Source organism: Tenrec ecaudatus, chromosome 2, assembly GCF_050624435.1.
Source record: "Tenrec ecaudatus isolate mTenEca1 chromosome 2, mTenEca1.hap1, whole genome shotgun sequence".
NCBI classification, from domain to species: domain Eukaryota; kingdom Metazoa; phylum Chordata; class Mammalia; order Afrosoricida; family Tenrecidae; genus Tenrec; species Tenrec ecaudatus.
Window position 1 is genome coordinate 35,995,167 of NC_134531.1, and position 26,938 is coordinate 36,022,104.

Consider the following 26,938-nt stretch of genomic DNA (forward strand, 5'->3'; position numbering starts at 1 on the left):
TTCCGCCCGAGCTTGCTGCGAGTTTTCACTGCTGCGAGGTTGCAGCTGTAGCTCAGTCTGCGACGACTGGTGGCCAGCCATGGAGCGACCGGTGTCCAGCGAAGGTGGGTTCCTTGCGGAGCCCGGCGGCTTGGGGAGGTGGGTAGGGCGGATTAGCCTAGAGCGACTTGTTAACAAACCCTCTCCTCGCTTCTCCCGTCCCAGTGACTGGCGCCGACGCGTCGGGACCGGATCCGCAGCTGGCAGTCACCATGGGCTTTACGGGGTTCGGTGAGTGATAGGGGTCGCCCGGATGGTCTTTTCCAGAGGCTTCAGGAGCCACGGGTTGGGTAGGCACGTCCAGCTGTCACCCCTGTCCTGCCCTTTCGGCGTGTCTAGCACCGAGTTACTGTCGCTCCCGTCTACATCTGGCAACTTCTCAACCCTCTTCTCCATCCGCCCTCCAAATCCTACTATGTGTTGGCTCAGCTGTCACCTCAGGAAAGCTCTCAGAGAAAGACATTGCGTTGTGACCTACTCGGAGGAGGGCTGGTTGGTGGTAGTGGTGGTGGGGGTTTAGCGAGTTATCTCTGCATCATCAGCCCGAGACCTACAAACTGACCGAACTCCCCAAACGAAACTCACTGCCTTCCGACTGATTCCCTCTTAGCGACCCTAAAGGGCAGAATAGAACTGCCCGTGTGGGTTTCCACGCTTTAAATGTTTACAGGAGCAGACAGAGCCACTGGTGGGTTAGAACGCAGACTTTGTGGTTAGTGCTCAATGCAAACCCCATTAGGCCATGGGAACTCCTTACAGTCCCTCAGCAGCCCCTCAAGAGGTGGCCCTTTCTGATGTGCGTCTTTGATGTAAAGGGCTTATGTGATTAGACTACCCAGGATATATGTGCCCCGATAATTTCCCTGCTTTAAAGTCACTGGGCTTAATTCCAAAGAACCTGGGTGGCCCAAGTGGTTTGTGATTGACTGCCAACCTTACAGGCCGGTAGCTCAAACCCAGACAGTGTCTGCTCAGAAGTAAGGCCTGGTGAACTGTTTCTGTAAAGATTTAAACCACAATAGAGCCCTAAGGAGTAACTTACCCCTGTAGCAAACACATGGAAGTCATGTTAACCAGGCATGTTAACCAGCAGTTAACAATGAACCTCTTGTTTACAGTTACAAAATTTGTTTTGCAATGTAAGATAACACCGATTCCAGGCATTAGGGTGTAAACATTATTCAAAGGAGCCCCCTAGGTGGCACAAATGTTTTAAGTACTCCACTACTACCCGAAAGGTTGGTAGTTCAAAACTACCCAGAGTTACCTCTCAAGAGGCAGTTCTGAAGACAGTGATCTGCTTTCAAAGGATCGCAGCCTTAAAAACCCAATGTCAGGTTGTACTCTGCACACTTGGGACTGCTCTGATCGGAATCTATTCAAAGCCACTTATCACCAGTTCTTCATTTGCCCTGCTATACCAGTGTTGCCGTTTCAAGGGCCACGTGTCAGGGTCCGGAGAGGGGAAGATGGAAAAGTTGACTGGTTGATGGTACTTAGTATTGAGATGACTGTTAATGATTCCCTGTGAAAGAAACCCTTCCTTGGTATTTTATGGTTATCTTGGAGCCATATAATACATTAGACACACGTGGAAACTATTTGTATCCTTTACATACTAAACATCATTATAACGAGTGTTTGATCAATCAGAGAGTATTTACTGAGTGCTTGAATTTGGGCTGATTTAGTGCAACGCTCTCACAGTCCGCTCCTTGACTCTGTTTCAGGGAAAAAAGCCCGCACATTTGACTTGGAAGCAATGTTTGAACAGACACGAAGAACTGCTGTGGAAAGAAGTCGGAAAACACTGGGTAAGTTCAGAAATCTATGTCCTTTTATCGGTTTAAATACTGTGTGCACTTTATGCCAAGTATCTTGACAGTTACAAGACCAAAAAAAAAAAAATTAGGTTGTTAAAGACCATTGTTTGCTAGTTCTTTGGGAAGAAGAGATTCAAAGTTTTCTTTGTCTTTTTTAGTGTTAAAAATTAAATCTAAATAGGCCTAGAAGTTTGGAATGCTGACATCTTTAAAAAATTATATGCTATTAACAAATATGGCTTCTAAACCAATCTGTCAGAATTACAGTTTCCTTATGACCTCCCCCCCCACCTTATCCCACCTCTGCCTGACTCTTTCATATTTTTCTCTCCTGCCTGCAGTAGAACCAGTATTTGGGAGGCTGAGCCGGAAGTGGCTCTCGGAGCCATGTGCACCACTGACTGTTGAGCCAGACAGGATAGAAAATTGAGACAAACAGTGCATGAGTGACTTCTGTTGAATCCCTGCTTTAACTAGTTGTGTCAGATATTTGGATGCCCAGGTGTATTGCAAATGGTTATGGAAGCTGCTAGCTGAAAGGTGGAAGTTGTAGCCTATCCAGTGGTTCCTGCAAAGAAGGCCTGGCAATTTACTTCTGAAAAGCCAGCATTGAAAACTCTGCAGGGCACCATTCTACAATGGAAATCTTCTAGCTGGCGATTGTCTTTTAGCAGACATTTATCGCAGGACTTAATGTTTCAGACTGTGTTTTCCTACCAGATTGGTGGCAGCCCTAGGCACCACGTCGGGTCTTCGAGGAGAATGACTCTTCTGTGGGTGTTTTGGATGTGGTCGTAGCATTCTTAGACTAGCTTGGTGTGGAGCAAAGGGATGCAGAGTCAAGCAGGACTCCTGGAAATATTAATTTAAATGATTACCATGAATGGTTGTCATCATTGGTTTTAAAATGGCCAATATTATAGCCATTACATTAATATTTGAACATGAGCATGACCTAGATTATTTTTGGAAGGAGAATTTTTTTTTTTTTGTGAAAAGATAGCTATCTACCTACATTATTAAAAAAAACAAACTTTGAAACCAAACTGTCAGTGAATTGATTCTGACTCAGAGTGACCTGGTAGGATGGGGTAGAACGGCTACTTGGAGTTTCTGGAACTTTAAATCTTTACAACAATAGACATCCTCATCTTTCTCCCATGGAGCTGCTGATGGGTTTGAACTTAAGACCTTGTGGTCAGCAGCTCGCAACATATAGCCTATAGCCCACTAAGCCACTAGGGTTGCTCTGTTATGGGAAGCAATCAAATATATACAAAAGTATAGTAATGAACTGCCATGCACCTATCACTCATCTTTATTTATTGTTAATAATCATGGCTAGACTGATTTTGGTCTATTTTTCTTTTCTCAGGTTATTTTGAACAAATTCTAGACCTACCATTTCATCTACAAATAGTGTGTAACTTAAGAGAGAAGAATCCTTTCTAAAAAAGTAACCAAAATACCAACTGAAAGTATTTTTAAAAACTTTGGGTATTGTCAGCTAAGGTACACAATGATGCTGTCTACTTCCTACTTGCTAACATGTTAAACATAAACATGTTAACCTTTCAGTGAATGCTTATATTAACAAGAGTAGATAAAGTCTATTTGCCTCTTTAGCCATAGGATATAAAACGATTTAAATAGTTACATCTCACTCAGCTGCAGTCCTAGAGCCCAGGCAGCCCCCTGGAGTATGGACAGGGACGGGCTGGAAAAGCATGGTGAGTTGTTAGGTGCCAGGGAGTCAGTTCCAACTCGTAGCGCCTGTGTGCACAGCAGAAGGAAACACTGCACGGGCCTGCACCACCCTCACGATCGTTCCTATTCCTGAGCCCATTGACGCAGCCATGGTGTCCGTCTGTCTCTTTGAGGGCCTTTCTCTTTTTTACCGCCCCTGCACTTTGCCTAACATATGACCTCCTCCAGCGACTGGTCTCTCCTGACAACATGTCCAAAGTATGCAAGATGCATTCTTGGCGTCTTTGCCCCAAAGGAGGACTGTGGTGGTCTTCCAATACAGATTGATTTGCACGTTGAGCAGTCCATGATGTTCTTCTCTAGCACCACAATGCAAACGCACCGAGTTTACTACAGCCTTCCTCAGTGCATATCCAACTTTCACAGGCACATGATGCAATGGAGAATACCATGGCTTGGGTCAGGTGCACCTTTGTCCTCAAAGAAGCATCCTTGCTCTTCCATATTCTGAAGAGGTCTTATGAAATAGACTTAACCTGATGCAGTATTTCTTTTGATCTCTTGGCTGCTGCTTCCATGAACATGAATTGTGGATTCAAGTAAGACACTATCCTGAACAACTCAACCTTTTCTCCAGTTATCATGATGTTACCTATTGATCCAGTTGTGAGATTTTGGCCTTCTTTACATTGAGTCATAATTCATACTGTAGGCTGCAATTCTTGATCTTCATAAGCAAGTGCTTCAAGTTCTTGCTTTCAGCAAGCAAAGTTGTGTCATCTGCATATCGCAGGATGTTAATAAGCCTTCCTCCAGTTCTGACACCACATTCTTCCTATAATCCAGCCTCTCTGATTGTTTACTCAGTACACAGATTGAACAAATATGGTGAGAGGATACAATCCTGATGCACATCTTTCCTGATTTTAAATTATGCTATAAAAATTATGCTATGTACTTTCCATTTACACAACTGCCTTTTGATCCATGTATGAGTTCCTCATGAGCACAATGATGTGTCCTGTGCTCCTGTGATATGTCCTGTAATCTCAAGATTACCCATAATTTATTATGGTCCACACAGTCAGATGCGTTGGCATAGTCAATAAAACACATGTAAACATCTTTCTGGAATTCTTTGCCTTGAGCCAAGATACATCTGACATTAGCAATGCTGTCCCTTTTTCTACATCTTTTGAATCTGACCTGAACTCCTGTCAGGGGTCTGTCAATGTGCTGCTGTAACCCTGTTGGATGATCTTAAGTAACATTTTATTTGTTATCAATTATATTATTCTATAGTTTGAACATTCTGATCGGTCAACTTTATTTGGAATGGGCACAAATATGGATCTTTTCCAGTCATTTTGGCCAGGTAGCTGTTTTGCAAATTTCTTGGCATAGATGAATAAGTGTTTATAGTGCTGCTTTATGTTTCTGAAACATTTCAATGGATATTCCATCATTTCTTGGAGCATCTGTTTTTTTGCTGATGCATTCAGTGTAGCTTGAAGTTCTTCAGTATCATTGCTTTTTGCTCATGTTACCTCCTGAAATGGAGGCCTGTCGACCAGTTCTTTCTGTTACTAGTGTTGACTCTACATCTTCTCTTGATTCTTTCTGAATCATTCAATATTTTGCTTAGTAGCCTCACTTTAAAATCTGGACACTGTGCTTCTCTTTCATCTTCATTTCTTCCAACTGCCTCCAGCACCAGCGTGCAGAATTTCTGTTTTCAATATTCACCTTAGCCCAGTGCGGACGACAAACTATGTGAACCAGAGTTGATATATTGCCTTACCTTTCCTTGGAAAAAGGAAACCTGGACACAACCATACTCTAGAGGAGAGTCTGGCTAGATCTTTGTTGATGCAATAAACTCTGAAGAGGAAACGTTCAATTAACAGTGCCCTGTGCTACTACTGTTTAACGTAGGTGTGTTATTTGTTCCCCCACTATTAAATGAGGGGAAAGCAGTAGAGAAGACATCAGGTTATTGAGGATAGTGGCAATTGTTGTTGTACAGCAGAACAAAATACTGTCCTGTCCTGTGCCATCCTCACCATTGTCCTCATGTTTGAACCTATTGTTGCAGCCTCTGGGTCAGTTCTTCTCGTTGGGGGTCTTCTTGGCTGCCTTTCCATTTTGCCAAATTGTGATGTCCTTTCCAGGGACTGGTCTCACTCGATAATGTATCCAAAGTATCTGCGGTGAAGTTTTGCCATCATTGCTTTTATGGAGAATTCTTTTTTTTTCTTTTCATCTTTATTAAAGCCTTCAGTCAGGCCCTTGGATTATCTTTTTTTTCTTTAAAGATCATTTTATTGGTGGCTCTTACAGCTCTTATAACAGTCCATACATCAGTTGTATCAAGCCTATTTGCACATATGTTGCCATCATTGTTTTCTAAATATCTACTTTTTATTTGAGTCCTTGGTACCAGCGTTTTTTCCCCTCCCTTTCCTCTACGGAGAATTCTGGCTGTACTTCAAAGAGAGCCTGATTTGCTGTTTTGGCAGTCTGTGGTACTTTTCAGTGTTCCCTGACAGCAACACAATTCAAATGCGCCATAATTCAAAGCAGTTTCTGGTCTTCTTTATTCAACAGCAACTTTCACATGCTTGTGAGGTCATTGGAAACATGGCTTGAGTTAGACACACCTTAGTCCTCAGAGTGACATCCTTACTCTTCAACACCTGACTTGGGACCCAGACTGTGTGTTCACAATTGTAGGAGATCGTCAGCAAAAAACTGAGATAGTCTTACGCAGAAAATACTTTTTTGGCCCAAGCTAAACAGCTCTAGAAACCCAACATGGTGAAAAACCTCTCACTTTCAGTAGGTAGTCTGTGACCAGAAATCCAAATGCAGGAAATTCAGAAATGAATGCAGTGTTGATTTGTGTTTAAGAATATTTTAAAAAGGCAAGTTTACCTAATGCCTTACCTTCGAATGCCTTCTTTTCCGCAGATGACCTCCCACATATTTTTACCCAGTGCCACCAGCCCTTGTTTACGTCCTGCTCATTGCATGTCTTTATGGATTTAACTTACCACATTGTAATTTTAAAATCATTTTATTGGGGGCTCGTACATCACAATCCATCCATCCATTGTGTCAAGCACATTTGTGCATTTGCTGCCATCATTATTCTCAGAACATTTGCTTTCTACTTGAGCCCTTGGTATCAGCTCCTCATTTGCCCCCTCCCTTCCCACTCCCCACTCCCTCATGAACCTTTCATAATTCATAAATTATTATTTTGTCATATCTTACACTGTCCAATGTCTCCCTTAACCCACTTTTCTGTTGTCCATCCCCCAGGGAGGAGGTTATATGTAGATCTTTATAATCAGTTCCCCTTTTCTACCGCACCTTCCCTCTACCCTCCAGGCATCGCCACTCTCACCACTGGTCCTGAAGGGGTCATATGTTCTGGATTCCCTGTTTCCAGTTCCTATCTGTACCAGTGTACATCCTCTGGTCTAGCCAGATTTGTATAGAATTGGGATTATGATAGTGGTGGGGAGGAAGCATTTAAGAACTAGAGGAAAGTTGTATGTTTCATTGTTGCTACCCTCCAACCTGACTGGCTTGTCTCCTCTTCGCGACCCTTCAGTAAGGGGGTGTCTAGTTGCCTATAGATCGACTTTGGGTCTCCACTCTGCACCCTCATTTACAACGATATGAGTTTTTGTTCTTTGATGCCTGATACCTGATCCCTTCAACACCTGTGGTCACACAGGCTGGGGTACTTCTTCCCTGTGGGCTTTGTTGCTTCTGAGCTAGATGGCTGCTTGTTTACCTGCAAGCCTTTAAGACCCCAGACGCTATATCTTTTGACAGACGGGCACCTTCAGCTTCACCACATTTGCTTATGCACACATTTGTCTTCAGTGATCATATCCTGAAGGTGGGCACCAACTAATAGGATTTTTTGTTCTTTGATGTCTGTTACCTGGTCCCTTCTACACCTCGTGGTCACACAGGCTGGTGTGTTTCTTCCATGTGGGCTTTGATGCTTCTGAACTAGATGGCTGTTTGTTTATCTTCAATCCTTTAAGACCCCAGACGCTATATCTTTTGATAGCTAGGTACCATCAGCTTTCTTTACCACATTTGCTTATACACACATTTGTCTTCAGCGATCGTGTCGGGAAGGTGTGCATCATGGAATGCCAATTTAATAGAACAAAGTGTTGCATTGAGTAAGTATTTGAGTGGAGGTCCAATGTCCATCTGCTGCCTTAATACTAAACCTATAAATATATGCATGTAGATCTATTTCCCCACCGTCCTATATAAATATATTTACATATGTACATGCCTGCATTTAGAGCTTTATAAATACCCTTTGTCTCCTAGTTCTTTGCTGTATTTCCTTTTACTTTCCTCTTGTCCCCACTCATGTTCGGCCTTCATTTGGGTTTCAGTAATTCCTCTCGGTTACATTGCCCTTACCAGGCCTCTCACACCCTCCTTTGCCACTAATTTTGAATCACTTGTTCTTCCCTTGTCCCTTGGTTGGTCAGCACCATCTCCTCGCCTCCCCCTCTCCCATGTCACTTCAGAACCATTGGTCTCCTTGTTTTCTCCTCTGGACTGTTCATCCAGCCTATCTTATCTAGATAGATCTGCAGAGATAGTAATATGCACCAAAAAACAAGGCTTAGCAAGACAAAGCGACAAAAGAGAACACAACGATGACAACAAAACAGAAAACCAATGGCCCATGAAAGAATAAATTAATTAAAAAAGAAAAATATTTTAATTAAAAACAAAGAAAAACCTGTAAAAAAAAAAAAAAGAAAAACCTGTAAATAGATCAAGGTCTGATTTTTGACCTCTAGGCGTGTCCTCCAGTCAAGTCTGATTGGGTGCCACCCTCTGGCCCCCGAATCTATCATTTGCACTTCCTTGGGAGCTCCCGGCCCAGCTCCCCACATTGCTCTGTCGCACACCTTTAGTGTTTTGCCTTAGTGTCAGTCCGTGCCAATCCCGACACTGAGTCTCCAGTCTTGTTCCCTGTAGGGCCATGGGTCAGCAAGGGGCGTCATGTCTCATAGTGGATCAGCTATATGGTTCACTCTGTGCATTGGCTGTTCAGAGCGGGGATATTGTCTTCCAGGCCTGGTGGGCCAGGATGTGCTTCACTCTCTTTTCCTCCCTGTTCATTTGCTCCCGTGTGCTCTGATCAGACATGTCCCTCTCCCCTAGCTGCAGCTTCAGTGCCGTCCTCTACAGTAAAATTTGCCCACGTATCTGGTATGGGGGCCGAGCCCCGTTGTAATACTTTTTCATATTGCTACATTTTCAGCACTCTTCATCCCGGATACCTTTTATAATGTGTTGATGTGTAGTCCCTCCTTCCGTTATTTCTCCTCTTGTGTGCATTTAGGGTGTCCATTATTTTGCTGCAACAGTTGATGATGTAATGAACATCTCTGACTTGATTCTCAGACCTTTTTTAATGCCCAGCAATTTTGAAGTCTAACTGATGTAAAAATTTTAACTTTTCAGAAGCAAGAGAAAAAGAGGAAGACATGAACAGGGAGAAAGAATTAAGAAGGCCAACTGAAGATACGGAACCAACCTCTTCGGGCTTAAATGTAATCAGAGATAGCTCGAAATCATCCTCCAGGTATCTGATTTTCTCAAAAGGGTTCCACAGACCATCCTTTTCCAGGTACTCATAACACATTTAGGGAAGGCTACCTGTGTTGAAAGCTGCAGACTCTCTCCCTTTGCAGGCAACTGTATGTATCCCGAGGGCCTTGAAAGGTTCTTGCTCACATTGTAAATGTGTGAGTTTTTCTAACGCATTCCAGATGTACTATGGAAAATCATGCTTTCTTGGCTGCTGAGCAAAACTATATAAAGTTGGGAAGATGTTGACAAGTTTGCACTATTTATCATGTTTATTTTGGCATTTACATCTTTTGTCCTATTATTCCCAAAATTCTGCATTCATAATAATCTTTTCTTGGTAGGCTCCTTTGTGGAAATGGATACTAGGAATAAATATATTTAGTTAGCTAGACGAGAAAGCAGCCATTAAAATCATTTTACAGTGAAACTTAATACTATGTAACTTAATTTATTTTTAAGAACTTTAAAGACATAAACGGGTATATGGATATCCAATCTGGTTAAAATAATAAAACATAATGAAAATGTAATATTGGTTAGGTTTATTTTTAATTGTTATATTGGTTCCATAAACTATTTCTTAGTCAAATATAATATGCTGCAAAAACAAAACAAAATAAAACAAAAAAACCTATCCTGACATTCCTTCTGTTGTTAGGAGGACAAAATAAAATAGCAAAATATTCCAACTTTCCTTAAATGACGAAGCTTAAAAATCATGGAAAAATTTCATAATTTTTAATTCCATTTTCCCACAATTAAAAAAAACTTATTGTGAATTAGGAGGGGAGCTACATTTCAGATCATTTTTATATTAACAGTTTATACAAATTATGAAATCTTCCAATAGCTTATGCGCCCCGTCTCGTGCTTTTTCCCTCATCTTCATCCTTTGGAATGTTATCTCCCTCTTCACCTTAGTTAATACCTCCCTGTCCTCTAGCCAGTTGCTTCCCTGTTTCCTCCCTTCCACCCCGGCAGCCATCAAAGTCTATTCCTTTGGTATGAAAAACTTTTATCTTGTGTTTTCTTTTATAACAGTAGTCTCATACAACTTTGTGCTTGACTAATTCACTCAGCAAAATGTCCTCTTAGTTCATCCATGTCGTGAAGTATTTCATATTTTCATTATTATTCTTTTTAAAATTCATTTTATTAGGGGCTCATCCAACTCTTATCACAATTCATACATACATCAATTGTGTAAAGCACATTTGTGCATTCATTGCCCTCATCATTCTCAAAACATCTGCTCTCCGCCTAAGCCCTCATCATTCTCCTTTAACTTTGCATAGTATTCCATTGTGCGTATGTAACAAAGTTTGGGTTCCCATTCTTCCATGGGTGGGTATTTAGGTGGTTCATCTTCTTACTGTTGTGACTAGTGCTGCAATGAACAGCTGTGTCTCTTGCGCCTTTGGTGTATATATCAAGTAAAGAGATTGCTGGGTCATATCGTTATTTCTATTCTCGCTTGTTGGAATGTGGCGTTACACAGTGGTTGTACAGTATTATAGTCCCACCAGCTGTTTATGAGCATTCTAATTTCTCTGCATGCTTTCTAGTATTTGTTAGTCACTGTTTCTTTGAACTTTGCCATCAATGCCTATGTGAGGTGTAATCTCATCACTGTTTTGATTTGCATCGCTTGCATGGCTAGTGTTTGTGAGCATTTCTTTATATGCTTGTTGGACTCTCAGATATCGTCTTTGGTGAACTATCTGTTCATGTCTTTAGTCCATTTTTTAAATTGAATTATTTGTCTTTTTCTAGTTGAGATGTTGCAGTTATTTTTATAGATTTTAGACTTTATTTTTGAAAACATTTTATTAGGGGCTCATACAACTCTGATCACAATCCATACTTACATCAATTGTGCAAAGCACGTCTGTACATTCTTTGCCCTCATCATTTTCAAAGCATTTGCTCTCCACTTAAGCCCTTTGCATCAGGTCCTCTTTTTTTCCCCCTCCTTCCCAGATTTTAGACGTTAGTCCTTTGTCCATTGTGTCATTGTCACAATTTCCCCAGCTTGTGGGTTCTGTTTACTCTTATGTTGAAGTCTTTTGATGCATGTGTTGGTGTGTTGTGTGTCATAGATGTCTGATACGTAGCGACTCTGTGTAGAACAGAATGAAACACTGCCTGGTCCTGTACCATCCTCACAAGTATTTGTTATTGTTTTTGAACCCATTGTTATAGCCATTGTGTCAGTTTACCTGGTGGAGGTCCTTCTCTTTTTTGCTGCCCCTCTACATTACCAACACAGTGCCTGTACCTGAGACACAGTCAGGCCATCCTTGCTTCTAAGGATCTTTCTGGCTGCACTCCTTTGAGGACAAATTTGTTTGTTCTTTTGGTGGTCCACGGTACTTTAAATATTCTTTGAGAGCACCATAATTAAGATGCATCCATTCTTCTTTGATCATCCTAATTAAGTATCCAGCTTTCACATGTGTATGAGGCTATTGAAAATATCAAAAGGTTTGGGTCAGGAAACCAGTGCTAGATGTAACATCCTAGCTTTTCAAAACTCTAAAGAAGTCTTATGCAAATTTACCCAATGCAAATCATTGTTTTATCTCAATTGCTGATTCCATGAGTATTGATTGGGTATCTAAGCAGCATGAAATCCTTGACAACATCAATCTTTTTCCCATTTGATTAAATTATTTGGGTCTTCTTTACATTGAGTCATAATCCATACTGAAGGCTGCAATCCAAGATTGTATCATCTGCACATTGCAGGTTATTGATGGGCCTTCCTCCAGCCCCTATGCTGCATTTTTCTTTATAGTCCAGCGTCTTGGATTATTTGCTCAGCATACAGATTGAGTAAGTGCGGTGGGAAGATGCAACGCACACTTCTCCTGATTTTAAACCACGCAGTAGGCCTGTTGGTACAACTGCCTCTTGAGTGTATACATGTTCGGCATGAGCACAGTGGAGTATTCTGGATTCCCATTCTTCTCGAGGCTATTGGTACTTTGTTGAATGCCTTTACATAGTCAATAAAACACAAACATCTTTCTGGAATTCTCTGCTTTGAGCCAAGATCCGTCTGACGCAACGCTATGCCTTGTTCTCCATCCTCTCCTGAATCCAGCCTGAACCTCTGATAGTACCCTCTCCGTGAACTGCTGCAACCATTGTTGGATGATCCTCAGCAAAATTTTACTTATGTATGATATTAATGATATTTGGCTATAATTTATGCGTTCTGTTTGGTCACCCTACTTTGGAATGTATACACATAAAGATTTCTAGTCAGTTGGCCAGGTAACTACCTGTCTTCCAAATTTCATGGCATCGACCAATGAGTGCTTCCAGTGCTTCATCAGCATATTAAGACACTTCAGTTGTTATTCCAGCACATCCGGGAACTTTGTTTTTAGGTAATGCCTTCAGTGCAGCTTGTACTTCTTCCTGGGGTACCATTGGTTCTCGCTCGTATGATACCTCTTGAAATGGTTGAATGTCGTTACTTATTTTTGGTACAGTAGCTCTGTATTCTTTCCATTTTCTTTTGATGCTTCCTGTATTGTTCAATATTGTACCCAAAAAATCTTTCAGTATTTCAACTTGAGACTTGAATTTTTAAATTTATTTTTTAGTTCTTTCAGATTGTTATTCTGAGCATGTTTGGCTTTTTGGTTTCTTAACTGTAGACCTTTGCTCATTTTGTTTTAGTACTTTGTCTTCTTAAGCTGCCCATTGAGATTTTCTGTTCAGCTCTTTTTCCTTCATCATCTCTTCTATTTGCATTATGATTAATAGGCTCTTTAGACAGCTACTTGAATCTTTTCTGTCTTATCTTTTTAATGACCTTTTGCTTTCTTGATGTTCTTGATGTCATTTCACAGCTTATCAGATCTGTCATTCGTGTTCAATGCTTCAAGTTTGTTCTTGAGATGTTCTTGAACTTCAGGTGGGATATACTACTCAAGGTTGTATTTTGGGTGTAGTAGACTTGTGTAAATTTTGTTCACCTTAAACCTGTATTTACATATAAATAATTGATGGTATGTTCCACAGCCAGCCCTTGACTTGGTTTTAGCTGCTGATATTGACATACTCTATTGCCTCTTCCCACAGGTGTAGTCAGTATGATTTCTGTGTAGTCCATCTAGAGAATTGTGTGTCTAGTTGCCATTTGTCCTTTTGTAAAAGGTATTGGAAAAGAAGATGTTAGTCTTGCAACATTTTGTAGTGCAATCTCCAGCTTCTTTTCCACCACAATGGCCATATTTCCCAACTGCTGTTCCTCCTTCTTTGTTTCCAACGTTTGCATTCCAATTGTCAATAATTATCATTGCCTCTTAATTGCATGTGTGATCAATTTCAGACTGATGATATTGATAAAGTTTCTCAGTCTTCATCATTAGCTTTAGTGGTTGGTGCACAAATTTCAATAGTTGTGTTGACTCGATTTCCTTGGTATTGTCTTGTCATAGAAAGCATTGTACTTATCAAATATGGAAATGCCTTAGTTTGAAGTGGAATGTGATGCCATTTCTCTTGAATTTGTCGTTTCCAGCATAGACACCATTCTGTGAATCAAAATGGTTAATACTAGTGTATTTCAGGCCACAAATGCCTAGGCTATGACCTTTACTCGTCCCTGTTAATGTTTAAGGAAATGCACATAAGTGATACATACAAGTGTCTTCTCAGGAGGTCCCAGTCATCTCTTTTGTTCATTTTTTATATTGAGTGAGGTATGGGTCCTGTTTCTTCTGCATATGGAAATCCAGTTTTGCCAGCACTATTTATTGAAGAGACTCTTTCCCATTTAAATTATTTTGGTGTGTCAAAAATCATTTATCTGAAGGTGAATGGTTTATTTTTGGGTTTGGGTTTTCTACTCTGTCCATTGTCTTAAGTTTCTTTTGGGTTACTGTAGTATTTTGTAATTTTCTTCTGTACAAGTTTTTTTTCCTGATTAGATTTATTTCTTAGGTGGTTTTTCTTTTGTATGGCTATTGTAAATGGTACTGTTTTCCTGATTTCTGTTTCAGGGCTATGTTTGTATACAGGTATCCAATTGATATTTGTGTGTTGATTTTTGTACCCTGGCACGTTGCCAAAGCTGTGGATGATTTCTTGCTATTTCCTTGTTGAATCTTGGGGGTTTTCTATGTAAAGAATCATCTATAAATAGCAAGTGTTTTACTTCTTTATTTCTGGATGCCTTTGAGTTCTTCTTCTTGTCTCATCACTCTTACTAACATTTGTAGCACATTAAAAAGGTTTTCCACAAACTTTTTGAAGACCCCTCACCTGCATAATTTCACATTTTCCTCATTACTGCCTTGATGCTAAGCTTTGGTATCACAGCCAACAGCTTGCCTAGGCTTCCGAGAAGAATCTCTTTTTGGTTATAATCTTGGTCTTTTTATAATGTATCTCTATAGCCAGCTGGGATTAACTAGGTGGGACCACAAATCTGGTTCTTCCTTTTTGTAGCAATGTAACCTTGTAATGTAACATTTGGTCAGTCTCTGAAACATATGGACATCTTCGTATATATTAATAAGGATCATTTTCTGCCACAAGCCAGATATAAATATTTTAACTCTGTATGGGATGAAGAGCCACCCTACAGTCTCTCTCCACAAACAAGGCCACCTGCCATAGGTAATATGTAAATGAATGGGTGTGGTCGTGTTCCCTGTGGTTACAAAAACAGGCGATCCCTCTAGAGAAAGACAATCCTTATGTAAATCTGTTGCCAGTCCTAGTGCATTTGCAGTACAGAGTAGAGTTCCCCTCCCCTCAGCTTTCATGTGCAAACCTGCTTTCCAAAGCAGCTGGCCCCATCTGTCTCCCACGGAGGAGCTGGTGGGTTGGAACTACAGATCTTTCCGTTAGCGCCTGTGTGCTTATCCTCTGCACTACCAGGCCTCCTAAACCTTTACATCTGATGGCAGGTTTAGTTTTGCTTTGTCTGTGGTATATCGATCAATCTCTAAATGTCCTAGATACCAGGATGATATGAAAATCTAAAAACACCTAAGTCTTCTTCTTCCTAAGAGGAAGGCTTAACACTTGCAGGTACCCTACTATTAAGATGTCAAAACTACTGCAGGGTCTTTGGGTAATCATTGTATTAGTCTGAATTTGATTAGTAATGACTCCATTAATTGGAAATTATAAACATTTTATCAGTTGTTTTGATTCTGTGCCATTTTGCAAAACTTTAAAACCCAAAGATAAAGAACGGGCAGTAGCAGTATTGGGAATAAAAGTGTTTTTTTTTTTGGAATAGAATTTGTTGCTGTGTGCTGTGAAGTGCTGTTAGTTGGTATTGCCCTTCTACCTGTAGTCTCTGTAACCCCCAGCATGTGACTGGGTGGGGCTGTGCAAACAGGGTGTGTGAAACTCTGAACTGGGGATTAGTTACTGAAACTCCTAACTCCGGGATTGATTACTCTTGCCATTTCACTGGGAAAAAATGACCCACTTAAGAAGTAGGGACATAAAGAAGAGCCACCAGCAGGGCCTGTCCAAATTCCCTGCCTGAAAAGGTATGGAGACACTTTTATTAATCAATAATTGATTTTTGAGGATAAGGTGAAATTTTATTTTTTTCTTTTGAAAGGATACATTTTCCAGCCCTTTTATTCTTAAGTTTTGTCAAAGTCATTTACACCTATTACTGAGTCAGATATTTTTCTCATTTCACTCTTTTGATAATTCCTGTTTTCCAGAGATAGTCATTTAAAATATTTTAACTTTTTCTTTCATATACCTCTTTATACCTAAATTGTATTTTTCTACTACTGTATATTAGTTTTTTCACTTTAATATTTTGTCTCTCTACTTCCAACACATCCTCACTTTCCCCCTTGCAACACACATGTCTCAGTACAGTTATCTGGCAGTCTCCTGGTTTCAGTGTTTTCCACATTGGAAGACTTTCACAGTGACTCTCAATGATTCTTGACTATTTAAGTGTAAAGTAACATGTGAAAACTTTCTCTCTTGCTCTTTTACCACTTCCAAAGTTTTGTTGATGTGCTGTATCTTAGTGGCTCTCCCATGTTTCTGTGGGCTGTGTCTTTTTTTCCTTCAATATTTTCTATTTTTAGTGCCCTTGGTTCTTCCTGGAGACCTGTGCTTCCATTTGGCATGAGGACTTGCCAGCTTGAAGAAGGTCCTTTAGCATCTCCTGTAGTATAGGTCTCCTAGCAAACTTCTTTAGTTTTCCTTTTTTCCAAAATTAACTTTTTATGTCTTTATCTTGGAATCATTTTGCTTTTTCAAAAATAATTCTGACTTATTTATTTTTAAGATAATTTTATTGGGGGGGTGTCTTATAGCTATTACAACAATCCATACATCAATTGAATCAAGCCCATTTGTCCATTCCCACCTATGGGTCTGCTCAGGGTTGGTCTTAACTAAGATATCAGGATGGTATTTTTACTGAATGTGGGCCATATTTACAACTATGCTGCATGTTAAATAATTTTAAATTGTGTTATGGGCATTATGAATGGTAAGAGGTAAAGAGTGGATTTTGCTATGCTTTTCTTAAGGATATTGATATTTTGCTTTAATGTGGCTGAGCCAATTATTTCTGTGTTTTTCTGTGTGCAGCAGCAGAAATCTCTGATCCCTCTTTTAGTGTTCTCTGAGCTGCTGTGATCAGGCCTGTGTGTGGATCTTCAGGGATAAACCAAAGATTTGGGCAGAATTTCCCTACAGACCTTCCCTCCCTCTCCTTTTCCGCTTTCTCCCTTGAGAGAGCGCGTGCCTTTCCTATCCCCATGTGTACTTTCTGATGTGGAAGGCTAGTCCTCATCTACGCTTCAGTACTCCCCCTCAACAATTTGGGGCCTGCTCTGACGAGAAAAACAACCGTAGAAAAAGGAACATCCTCTTCTTACAAGCGTTGCATTTCAATTTTGGCTTGCTTTTGGAAGTCCATATTGTCCCAAATTTATAATTGTTATCCATGGGAAGGTTTTCTTTTCTTTTTTTTTTAAACGTTTTATTAGGGGCTCATACAACTCTTATCACAATCCATACATATACATACATCAATTGTATAAAGCACATCTGTACATTCTTTGCCCTAATCATTTCCTTTCTTTTTTTCTTCTTTTTTTTATATTTTAATAAGGGCTCATACAACTCTTATCACAATCCATACATATACATACATCAATTGTATAAAACACATCCGTACATTCTTTGCCCTAATCATTTTCAAAGCATTTGCTCTCCACTTAAGCCCTTTGCATCAGGTACTCTTTTTTTTTTCCCCTCCCTCCTCTTTCCCCCTTCCCTCATGAGCCCTCGATAATTTATAAATTGTTATTTTGTCATACCTTGCCCTATCCGGAGTCTCTTTCCCCCCCTTCTCTGCCGTCCGTCTCCCAGGGAGGAGGTCACATGTGGATCCTTGTAATCAGTTCCCCCTTTCCAACCCACTCACCCTCCACTCGCCCAGCATCGCCCCTCACACCCTTGGTCCTGAAGGTATCATCCACCCTGGATTCCCTGTGCCTCCAGCTCCCGTATGCACCAGTGTACAACCTCTGCCCTATCCAGCCCTGCAAGGTAGAATTCAGATCATGGTAGTTGGGGGGAGGAAGCATCCAGGATCTGGGGGAAAGCTGTGTTCTTCATCGGTACTACCTCGCACCCTGACTGACCCATCTCCTCTCCTAAACCCCTCTATGAGGGGATCTCCAGTGGCCGACACTTGGGCCTTGGGTCTCCACTCTGCACTTCCCCCTTCATTTAATATGGTATATATATACACCTACATATATTTATATATTTTGCATGATGCCTTATACCTGGTCCCTTGGGCACCTCGTGATCGCACTGGCTGGTGTGCTTCTTCCATGTGGGCTTTTTTGCTTCTGAGCTAGATGGCTACTTGTTCACCTTCAAGCCTTTAAGACCCCAGACACTATCTCTTTTGATAGCCGGGCACCATCAGCGTTCTTCGCCACATTTGCTTATGCACCCATTTGTCTTCAGCGACCCTATCATGGAGGTGTGCAGCCAATGATATGATGATTTTTTGTTCTTTGATGCCTGATAACTGATCCCTTTGGGATCACTCGATCACACAGGCTGGTGTGTTCTTCCATGTGGGCTTTGTTGCTTCTGAGCTAGATGGCCGCTTGTTTATCTTCAAGCCTTTAAGACCCCAGTCACTATCTCATTTGATAGCCGGGCACCATCAGCTTTCTTCACCACATTTACTTGTTCACCCACTTTGGCTTCAGCAGTTGTGTCGGGAAAGTGAGCATCATAGAGTGCCAATTTAATAAACCAAAGTATTCATGCATTGAGGGAGTGCTTGAGTAGAGGCCCAAGGTCCTTCAGCCACCTTAATATTAAACCTATAAATGTAGACCCTTAGATCTATTTCCCCATCCTCCTATATATATTTGCATGTACATGTCTTTGTCTACACCTCCATAAATGCCCTTTGACTCCCAGCTCCTTCCTCCATCTCCCTTGACTTTCCTCCTGCCCCACACTCATGCTCCGTCCCCACTTGGGCTACAGCTATACCTCTTCTCTACGCTACCTTACCCTTGATCGTTCCCCATCAGGCCTGCCACTCCCCCCTCACTACCATTTTGGGTCCCATGTTGTTCCCTTATCCCCGTGTTTATTAACACCACTTCCTTACCCTCCTCCCCCTCCCCCACCCGGAGCTGTCTGTCCCATTGTTTTTCCTCCAGATAGTTCATCCAGCCTGTCTTATTCAGACAGACCTGTGGAGACACTAACATGCACGAAAACAAGACAGAGGAAAACAAAGCAACAGTATACAACCAGACAACAAAACAACAAAAACAAACCACTGACAAAGAACAAAACAAAACACTTCACAAAAGAAAGGTTTGTAGTTTGTTCAAGGATCATTTGCTGGTCCTTAGGAGCGTTTTCCAGTCCAGTCTGTTGAGGCACCACGCCCTGGCCCCAAAGTCCACTTTCAGCATTCCCTGGGGACCTTGCCACTCCATTCCCTTGCTGTTCCACTGCACTCCCCCAGTGCTTTGCCTCGGTGTGGTGGGATGGGAAGGTTTTCTTTAATACATTTTACATGGCCATTCTTGCAAGTGGAACTCCAGTTATGCCTTTTTAAAAATAGCTTTACCATAATTTAATAGGCTGCTAAGAGGAAATGATGAAAATATAATTTTTCAATAGACTGTGTGTCAGCAAGAGCCCTGGTGGTACAGAGAGTTAAGTGTTGGAATCTTAGGCTGCCAAGTGCAACGTGCATAGTTCAACCCCCCTCGCTACTCTGCAGGAGAAAGAGGTAGCTGTTTGTTCTCATAAAAATGTTCTGTTTTGGAAACACAAGGGGCACTCACTGCCCTGGGGCCTACAGGGCTTCTATGAGTTAGAATTGACTCAGTGGCAGTGGGTTTTACGTTTAATCAGTTGCCTGCCAATTTACTGTTTTTGTTGTTTGATCCTTTAGCCCATCTTGGTAATTCACTGTATGATGATTCCAGGGCCATTTTCTATTTTATTTTATGAATGTTCCAGCTGATAATTTTCTTTCTTCCTTTTTTGTGCTAACTTACATGGAAATAATGTCTTAAAATACTTTGAATTCATTTTTAGAATTTTTTCCTACTTTCTTAGTTGTATTTCTTTCATTGTTCAAGATGTATTTTTTAAAAACATTTTATTAGGGGCTCATACAACTCTTATCACAATCCATGCATATACATACATTAATTGTATAAAGCACATCTGTACATTCTTTGCCCTAATCATTTCCTTTCTTTTTTTCTTCTTTTTTTTTTATTTTAATAAGGGCTCATACAACTCTTATCACAATCCATACATATACATACATCAATTGTATAAAGCACATCCGTACATTCTTTGCCCTAATCATTTTCAAAGCATTTGCTCTCCACTTAAGCCCTTTGCATCAGGTACTCTTTTTTTTCCCCTCCCTCCCCGCTCCCCCTTCCCTCATGAGCCCTCGATAATTTATAAATTGTTATTTTGTCATATCTTGCCCTATCCGGAGTCTCCCTTCCCCCCCTTCTCTGCCGTCCATCTCCCAGGGAGGAGGTCACATGTGGATCCTTGTAATCAGTTCCTCCTTTCCAACCCACTCACCCTCCACTCGCCCAGCATCGCCCCTCACACCCTTGGTCCTGAAGGTATCGTCCACCCTGGATTCCCTGTGCCTCCAGCTCCCATATGCACCAGTGTACAATCTCTGCCCTATCCAGTCCTGCAAGGTAGAATTCGGATCATGGTAGTTGGGGGAGGAAGCATCCAAGATCTGGGGGAAAGCTGTGTTCTTCATCGGTACTGCCTCGCACCCTGACTGACCCATCTCCTCTCCTAAACCCCTCTATGAGGGATCTCCAGTGGCCAACACTTGGGCCTTGGGTCTCCACTCTGCACTTCCCCTTTCATTCAATATGGTACACACACACACACACACACACACACACACACACACACACACATATATATATATATATATATATATTTTGCATGATGCCTTATACCTGGTCCCTTTGGCACCTCGTGATCTCACCTGCTGATGTGCTTCTTCCATGTGGGCTTTTTTGCTTCTGAGCTAGATGGCCGCTTGTTCACCTTCAAGCCTTTAAGACCCCAGACAGTATCTCTTTCGATAGCCGGGCACCATCAGCTTTCTTCGCCACATTTGCTTATGCACCCGTTTGTCTTCAGCGATCGTATCATGGAGGTGTGCAGCCAATGATATGATTTTTTGTTCTTTGATGCCTGATAACTGATCCCTTTGGGACCACGCGATCACACAGGTTGGTGTGTTCTTCCATGTGGGCTTTGTTGCTTCTGAGCTAGATGGCTGCTTGTTTATCTTCAAGCCTTTAAGACCCCAGTCACTATCTCATTTGATAGCCGGGCACCATCAGCTGTCTTCACCACATTTACTTGTTCACCCACTCAAGATGTATTTTAATTAACAGCTGCCCCCCCTTTTGTGATACAGCCTGGTTCATAAAACAAGCAGATAATTAAAAAATATCTGTGATGTAGACTTTTGTTTAAAGACATTTACCCCACACTACAATTTTTATTGGCCTTAGAAAAACATCAAGTGGATAAAAGCTTCCATTTAAAATCAAATGTGAAGAAACTAATCTTTTGCATCTTATTTTTATTTAAAAATGTATTTAAGCATTTTTATTTTTAAGAGAATGTTACACAACAAGGAGGAGACTCGATATATTATCCTGATTTGAGGTACCACTGAGATGAGGTTGTCCTTTATCTTATCTAGTGTACCTGCAGGGTACACTAGAAATATCGATGTACTCCTTATGTTGCATGGTAGGAATCATTTAGGCATTGTCATCTTCTTCTGGTGTTAAGAAATTAACATCAAAAGTAATGACTTTTGCCTATGAATATACTGTGTAAGTTGGAATTATATAGCTATACCTTGTTTAACGATAAGCTACAATCTGTTGGAAAAAGTTAGCTGCCCTAAGGAAAACCATTAGGACTTAATTCTTTCACAACCACTGTACGTTGTTTCTCAGACCTGGATTTGTGTTTTGGCAACAGCACATTGAGTCAAGGCATATTTTACACAAGGAATGCATCCTGTTTTCTATCAAGGAAATTTTTGAGCATAATTTCATGGGCTTTGTTTTATAGAATAATGAAAATATGTGAAACATTCTGTTTTTTGGGCTTGTGGCAAATTAGAAGCCCAAAGCCAGCAGTGGAATTAGAAGCTGTCCAGACTTCATGCGGATATTAGGCCTTGGTATTCGATCAGGAAATCAGCACAGATCCATTCAGTTCTCAGTTCAGTGTGTGTTTCTAAACTAGTTAATTCATTTAAAGCCTGGGCACATAGGATTGCCATTTCATTTTTGAGCTTTCTGTGGCCTCAGTAATTTTGCATAAAAGCGAGACTGTGGTTTCTAAAGCAGTACAGCTAGAAAGTTATCCTTCATCATAGGGGAGATAATTTGAATGTGTAAACAGCTTACTATAAGTTTATTCAGTCATTTAACAAGTATTTACTGAGGAGCTGCTATTGGTCCAGTACTATTTTAGGCATTTAGCAAATCAGATGCGATGTTTTATTATTAAGCGTACATTGTAGTGAGGGTAAGGGAGGAGTTGGGCAACCAATTGTAAACAACTCAATAATCAATAAAAGAAGTTAACTTAGCTTCATGATACATACAATAAAGATACGACAGGACAAGGTAGTTAGGAAAATGGTGAAAGTTTAGAAAGACTGACCCTACAGACCTTTTTGAAGAGGTAACGATGAAGCAAATCTGAATGATGGAGAGGAGGCTGTGTAAGGATCAGTGGGCAAGTTGTCCAGCAGAGAGAACTGTATGCACAACCCACATACTGACCAAGCCTGGCCTATGCACTGGAAAGAAAGGCTGTGGTACTGTATAGCACAGTATGCCGGGGCTCTGAGAAGACAAGCAGGCCAGGTCCTGATGGCTAGCTCCTACCTTTGTATCAGGATAACATATATGTGGGCGTATAACTCAGAATTCACTGTCATTGAGTCGATGCTGACGCATAGTGGCTATATGGCAAGGTAGAACTGCCCTTTAGGGTTTCAGAGACTAACTTTATAGGCGTAGAAAGCCTTATCTTTTTCTTGTGGAGTGGCTGGTAGTTTCTAACTACTCAACCTTGAGGCTAGCAGCCCAATGGGTAACCACTATGTCACCAGGCTCCTTTTGTGTGAAAGTGTATCCCCTTCAATATTTAACCTACCGTAATTGAAAACAACAGTGAACACCCCACTTTTTCCTTTGACAGATTGAGCGCCTACACAATTTCAGGCATAATTTAGATGCTAGGGATGCAGCAATGAACAACAACAACAAAAATATTTTTTTTCCTGGGGTTTACAGAGTAGAGATTTTATTAGATTCAACAAAAAATTGAATCCTATAAAACATCTGATAGGTTAATGGAGGCATTTTGGAATGTAGTTCTCAATACTTTGGGGTAGAGTGGGGGTGCTCTGTCTCCCACTGCATTCTGCTTTTCTCCTGGGCTCAGTAGTTCATGCAGTGTCCACACAGAACTCACAGACAATATTCATGATTGAGGTTTATTAATTTAACAGGTTACAATTCAGTTGTGAAATGCTCAGGATACAGTTGTTAACTCAAGACATTTGCTTCTCAGTCATGACCACAGGCAGGCCTTTCTCTAGTGCTCAGCCTCCCTTGGCTTGTTCTCTGCCTTACTGATTGATAGAAAGCTTCTTTTAGTGTTGCTAATACCCAAGGGCATGCTACTCCACCATAAGCCTCAGCCTGACAGTACTCAGCTCTAGCTCTGTAGGTCAACAAAGCCAGCTCCCCTAAGTAAGTACCAAGAGGCGCCCCACTCCATAAACCAGTCTCCTGCCCCAAAGCACTCAGCTTTACTTGGTCTGTGGGTTGGGAAGTCTACTGCTCCGCCTTCTGCTCTGGCTTCTGATGTGCTACCTGCTGTTCTTCGCACTCTTCTTGTATCACAGCTTTCTCCTGGGTCAGTGAGGTTCACTGCTCAGGAATGTTTAATAAACACCTCTTTGGGAGTGTATAATAGGCTTTAGGAGTGTTGTTATTCGGTGTCATCAAGTCAATTCCGGCCCATAGCAACCCTATACACAACAGAATGAAATATGATTCTGCGCTATCCTCACAAGTGTTCCTATGTATGAGCCCATTGTTACAACCATGGTGTCAGTAAAGGGCCTTTCTCTTTTTCCCTGCTCTTCCACTTTACCAAACATGAGGTCCTCTCCAAGGACTGGTCTCTTGTGGCAATATGTCCAAAGTATGTTGCATGAAATCTTGCCATCTTTGCCTCTAAGGAGCGCTCTGGCCGTGCTTCTTCCAAGACAGATTGTTTTGTCTTTTTAGCATTCTATGGTACTTTCAAAATTTTTCTTAAGCACCAAAATTCAAGTGCATCAGTTCTACTTCAATCTATCTTTCATTCAGTGTGCAACTTTCACATGCATATGAGGTAATGGAGAATACCCTGGTTTGGATCAGGTGCACCTTAGTCCTTAAAGTAACATAACACCCTTGCTTTTTGATATTCTTAAAAAATCTTGTGCAGCAGACTTAGCAAATGCAGTGCATCTTTTGATCTCTTGACTGCTGCTTCCATGAGCAAGACAAAATCCTTGACAGCTTCAACCTTTTCTCTATTTATCATGAGGCTACCTATTGGTCCACTTGTGAAGATTTTGGTCTTTTCTACATTGAGTTCATAATCTAGGCTAAAGTCTGTAAACCTTGATCTTCATGAGCAACTGCTTCAAGTCCTTCTTACTTTCAGCAAGCATGGTTGTGTCATTTGCATATCACCCATTGGTAATGAGCCTTCCTCCAATCCTGTTGCCACATTCTTCTCCATATAATCCCGCTTTTCTGATTATTTGCTCAGATTGAACAAGTATGGTGAGAGGGCACAACCCTGATGCACACCTTTCCTGATTTTAAACCATGCACTATTCCCTTGTTTTGTTTGCATAGCTGCCTCTTGATCCATGTAAACGTTCCTTATGAGCACAATGACGTGTTCTGGTTCCCATTCTTCTCCAGGATATCATAGTTTATTAAGGTTCACAGTCAAATTCCTTTGCGCAGTCAATGAAACACAAGTGAACATCTTTCTGGTATTCTATGTTTTGAGCCAAGAACCATCTGACATCAGGAATGCTATCCCTTGGTCCATGTCTTCTTCTGAATCCAGTCTGAACTTCTGGTAGTTCCCAGTCAACGTACTGCTGTAACCGTTGTTGGGTGATCTTCAGCAAACTTTACTTGTTGAACAATATCAACGATACTGTTCTGTTTTTCCATCCTACACTCTTAAAGGAAATCCCATCCCACACTAGTATAAGAGGAAGGAAGGAATTCCTTTATACCAATAAAGGAATTTTTTCCTTTTGGAGTGTAGTCTGAGACAACATTGGGAATGTCTTCCTGCAGGAGTGCAGGTTGGGAAAGCAGTCATATGTCAAGATGAGATACTCTAGAATAAGGTATTTTTAATATCCTGGAATTGCTACATTTAATGGTTTAGCAACTCAGCAAAGTTGGATTAGGACTAAGAAACAATTTATATTTTAGAAAATATATTGAAACATTTTAGGAGTTGAAGTATCTTCCTTTCATGACTGACTTGATGTGCTCTTGTGGCAAATAGTGATTGGACTCAAATCCAGCTAATGGAGGCATTGTTTGTCTTCATTCTTACCGATAAGAGTATTTTGTAGTTTTTTATTTCATGTCTTGACGTGTGCTGGCTCTTTATAAATGATGGTGCTCTAGTGGGCTTTGGAAAATTGTCTGACTTGATTTGTATTTTGGTAAGATAGTTTGGTACAAGAGTTTCTTAAGTTATAATTTGAGTTGACTTTCTTATATGAGTAGTAGATTCAAACACATTTTAAAAAGTCCATTGTTAAAGGAAGCGGCAGGATTTCTTGGGAAAGCATTCATAGCCCAGGGTTTGTTCTTTGCTGCAGAGGCAACGAGTTTCTGTCTATTTTCAGGGATACAAGCAGCAGTGAAAGTGAAGAGAGTTCGGATTCTTCAGATGATGAATTAATTGGCCCTCCCTTGCCCCTCAAAATGACAGAAGAACCAGATAGTCTTGTGGAGGAAGATATCCTTGGTCCTTTGCCTGCACCGCTCAATGAAGAAGGGGAAGATGATGATGAAGATGATTCAGAAGAGGAAGAAGTAAGTGTTTCAGTGATAGTGCCATAAGTAATTGGAGTAGTATCTTTAAACTAAAACCTAATTCACTGCCATTGAGTCAATTCTGACTCATGGTGCCCCTGTGGGCCAAGGTAGAACTGCCCTTGTGTGTTTTCGATACTGTAACTGTTGGCAGGGGTAGAAAGCCTCATCTTTCCCCTCCAGTATCTTTAAAGGAAGGTAGAAACACCTGCCAAGGTAACATTCTTAAGTTCAAGCAAATAAAATTTAACAAATAAATAAAAATAGTTTAAGTGAGCTTATTACTGGTAGCCCTTGCTGAAAGAACTGTAAAAAGATGTACTTCAGGAAGAAAGAAATGAAACTACGCAAATACATATACACATACTTAATAGAATGTTTGATAATATGTATGTATATATAATATATGTATGCTTTATTGAATTTATGTAGTATATATTTATATAGTAGTATATTGAGTTTTATAATATATATTGAGTTTAAATAATGACGGTGAACAATTTGGGGTAGGTTTAGGAATATTTAAAACCCCCAAACACCAAACTCATTACCATCAAGTTGATGCTGACTTAAAGTGACTCTGTAGGACTGGGTAGAGCTGCCCCGGGCGGATTTCCCGACTGTCGCTCTGTGCGGGAGTAGAACGTCTCATCCTCCTCAGAGTAGCTAATCTTGCGGTTAGCAGGCCAATTTGTACCCATTATGTCACCAGGGCTTCTTTAGGAGCATACTACATCTGAAATTATTAACAATAATGTGGACAACAGGAGAGAGGAATTAAGAATTCACCATTCATTCTGAGGTCATTGTGTCATTTGGGAGGAGGCTGGTGACATCTTTTAAATATTAGATTAAATTTTTTATGCAACTTACACTTTATTTATTTTTCTGTTTTATGTACAATTCAGTGATTCAATCATATCTAGAAGAGTTTTACAATAATAACCATGATCAATTTTAGAACATTTTCCTTTTCCTTAT

At 40.8% G+C, this 26,938-nt stretch overlaps 1 protein-coding gene across 1 annotated transcript in view; it reads left to right on the top strand.

Moving 5' to 3' along the window:
- Positions 1–26,938, top strand: part of WDR70 (WD repeat domain 70) — a 279,175-nt gene continuing 252,237 nt past the window's right edge. The window contains exons 1-5 of the mRNA XM_075540952.1: positions 1–104; positions 205–270; positions 1,770–1,853; positions 9,090–9,210; positions 25,768–25,957. Of these exons, the coding sequence (XP_075397067.1) occupies positions 80–104; positions 205–270; positions 1,770–1,853; positions 9,090–9,210; positions 25,768–25,957 (486 nt within the window). The 5' untranslated portion in view covers positions 1–79. The remainder of the gene's footprint in view (positions 105–204; positions 271–1,769; positions 1,854–9,089; positions 9,211–25,767; positions 25,958–26,938) is intronic.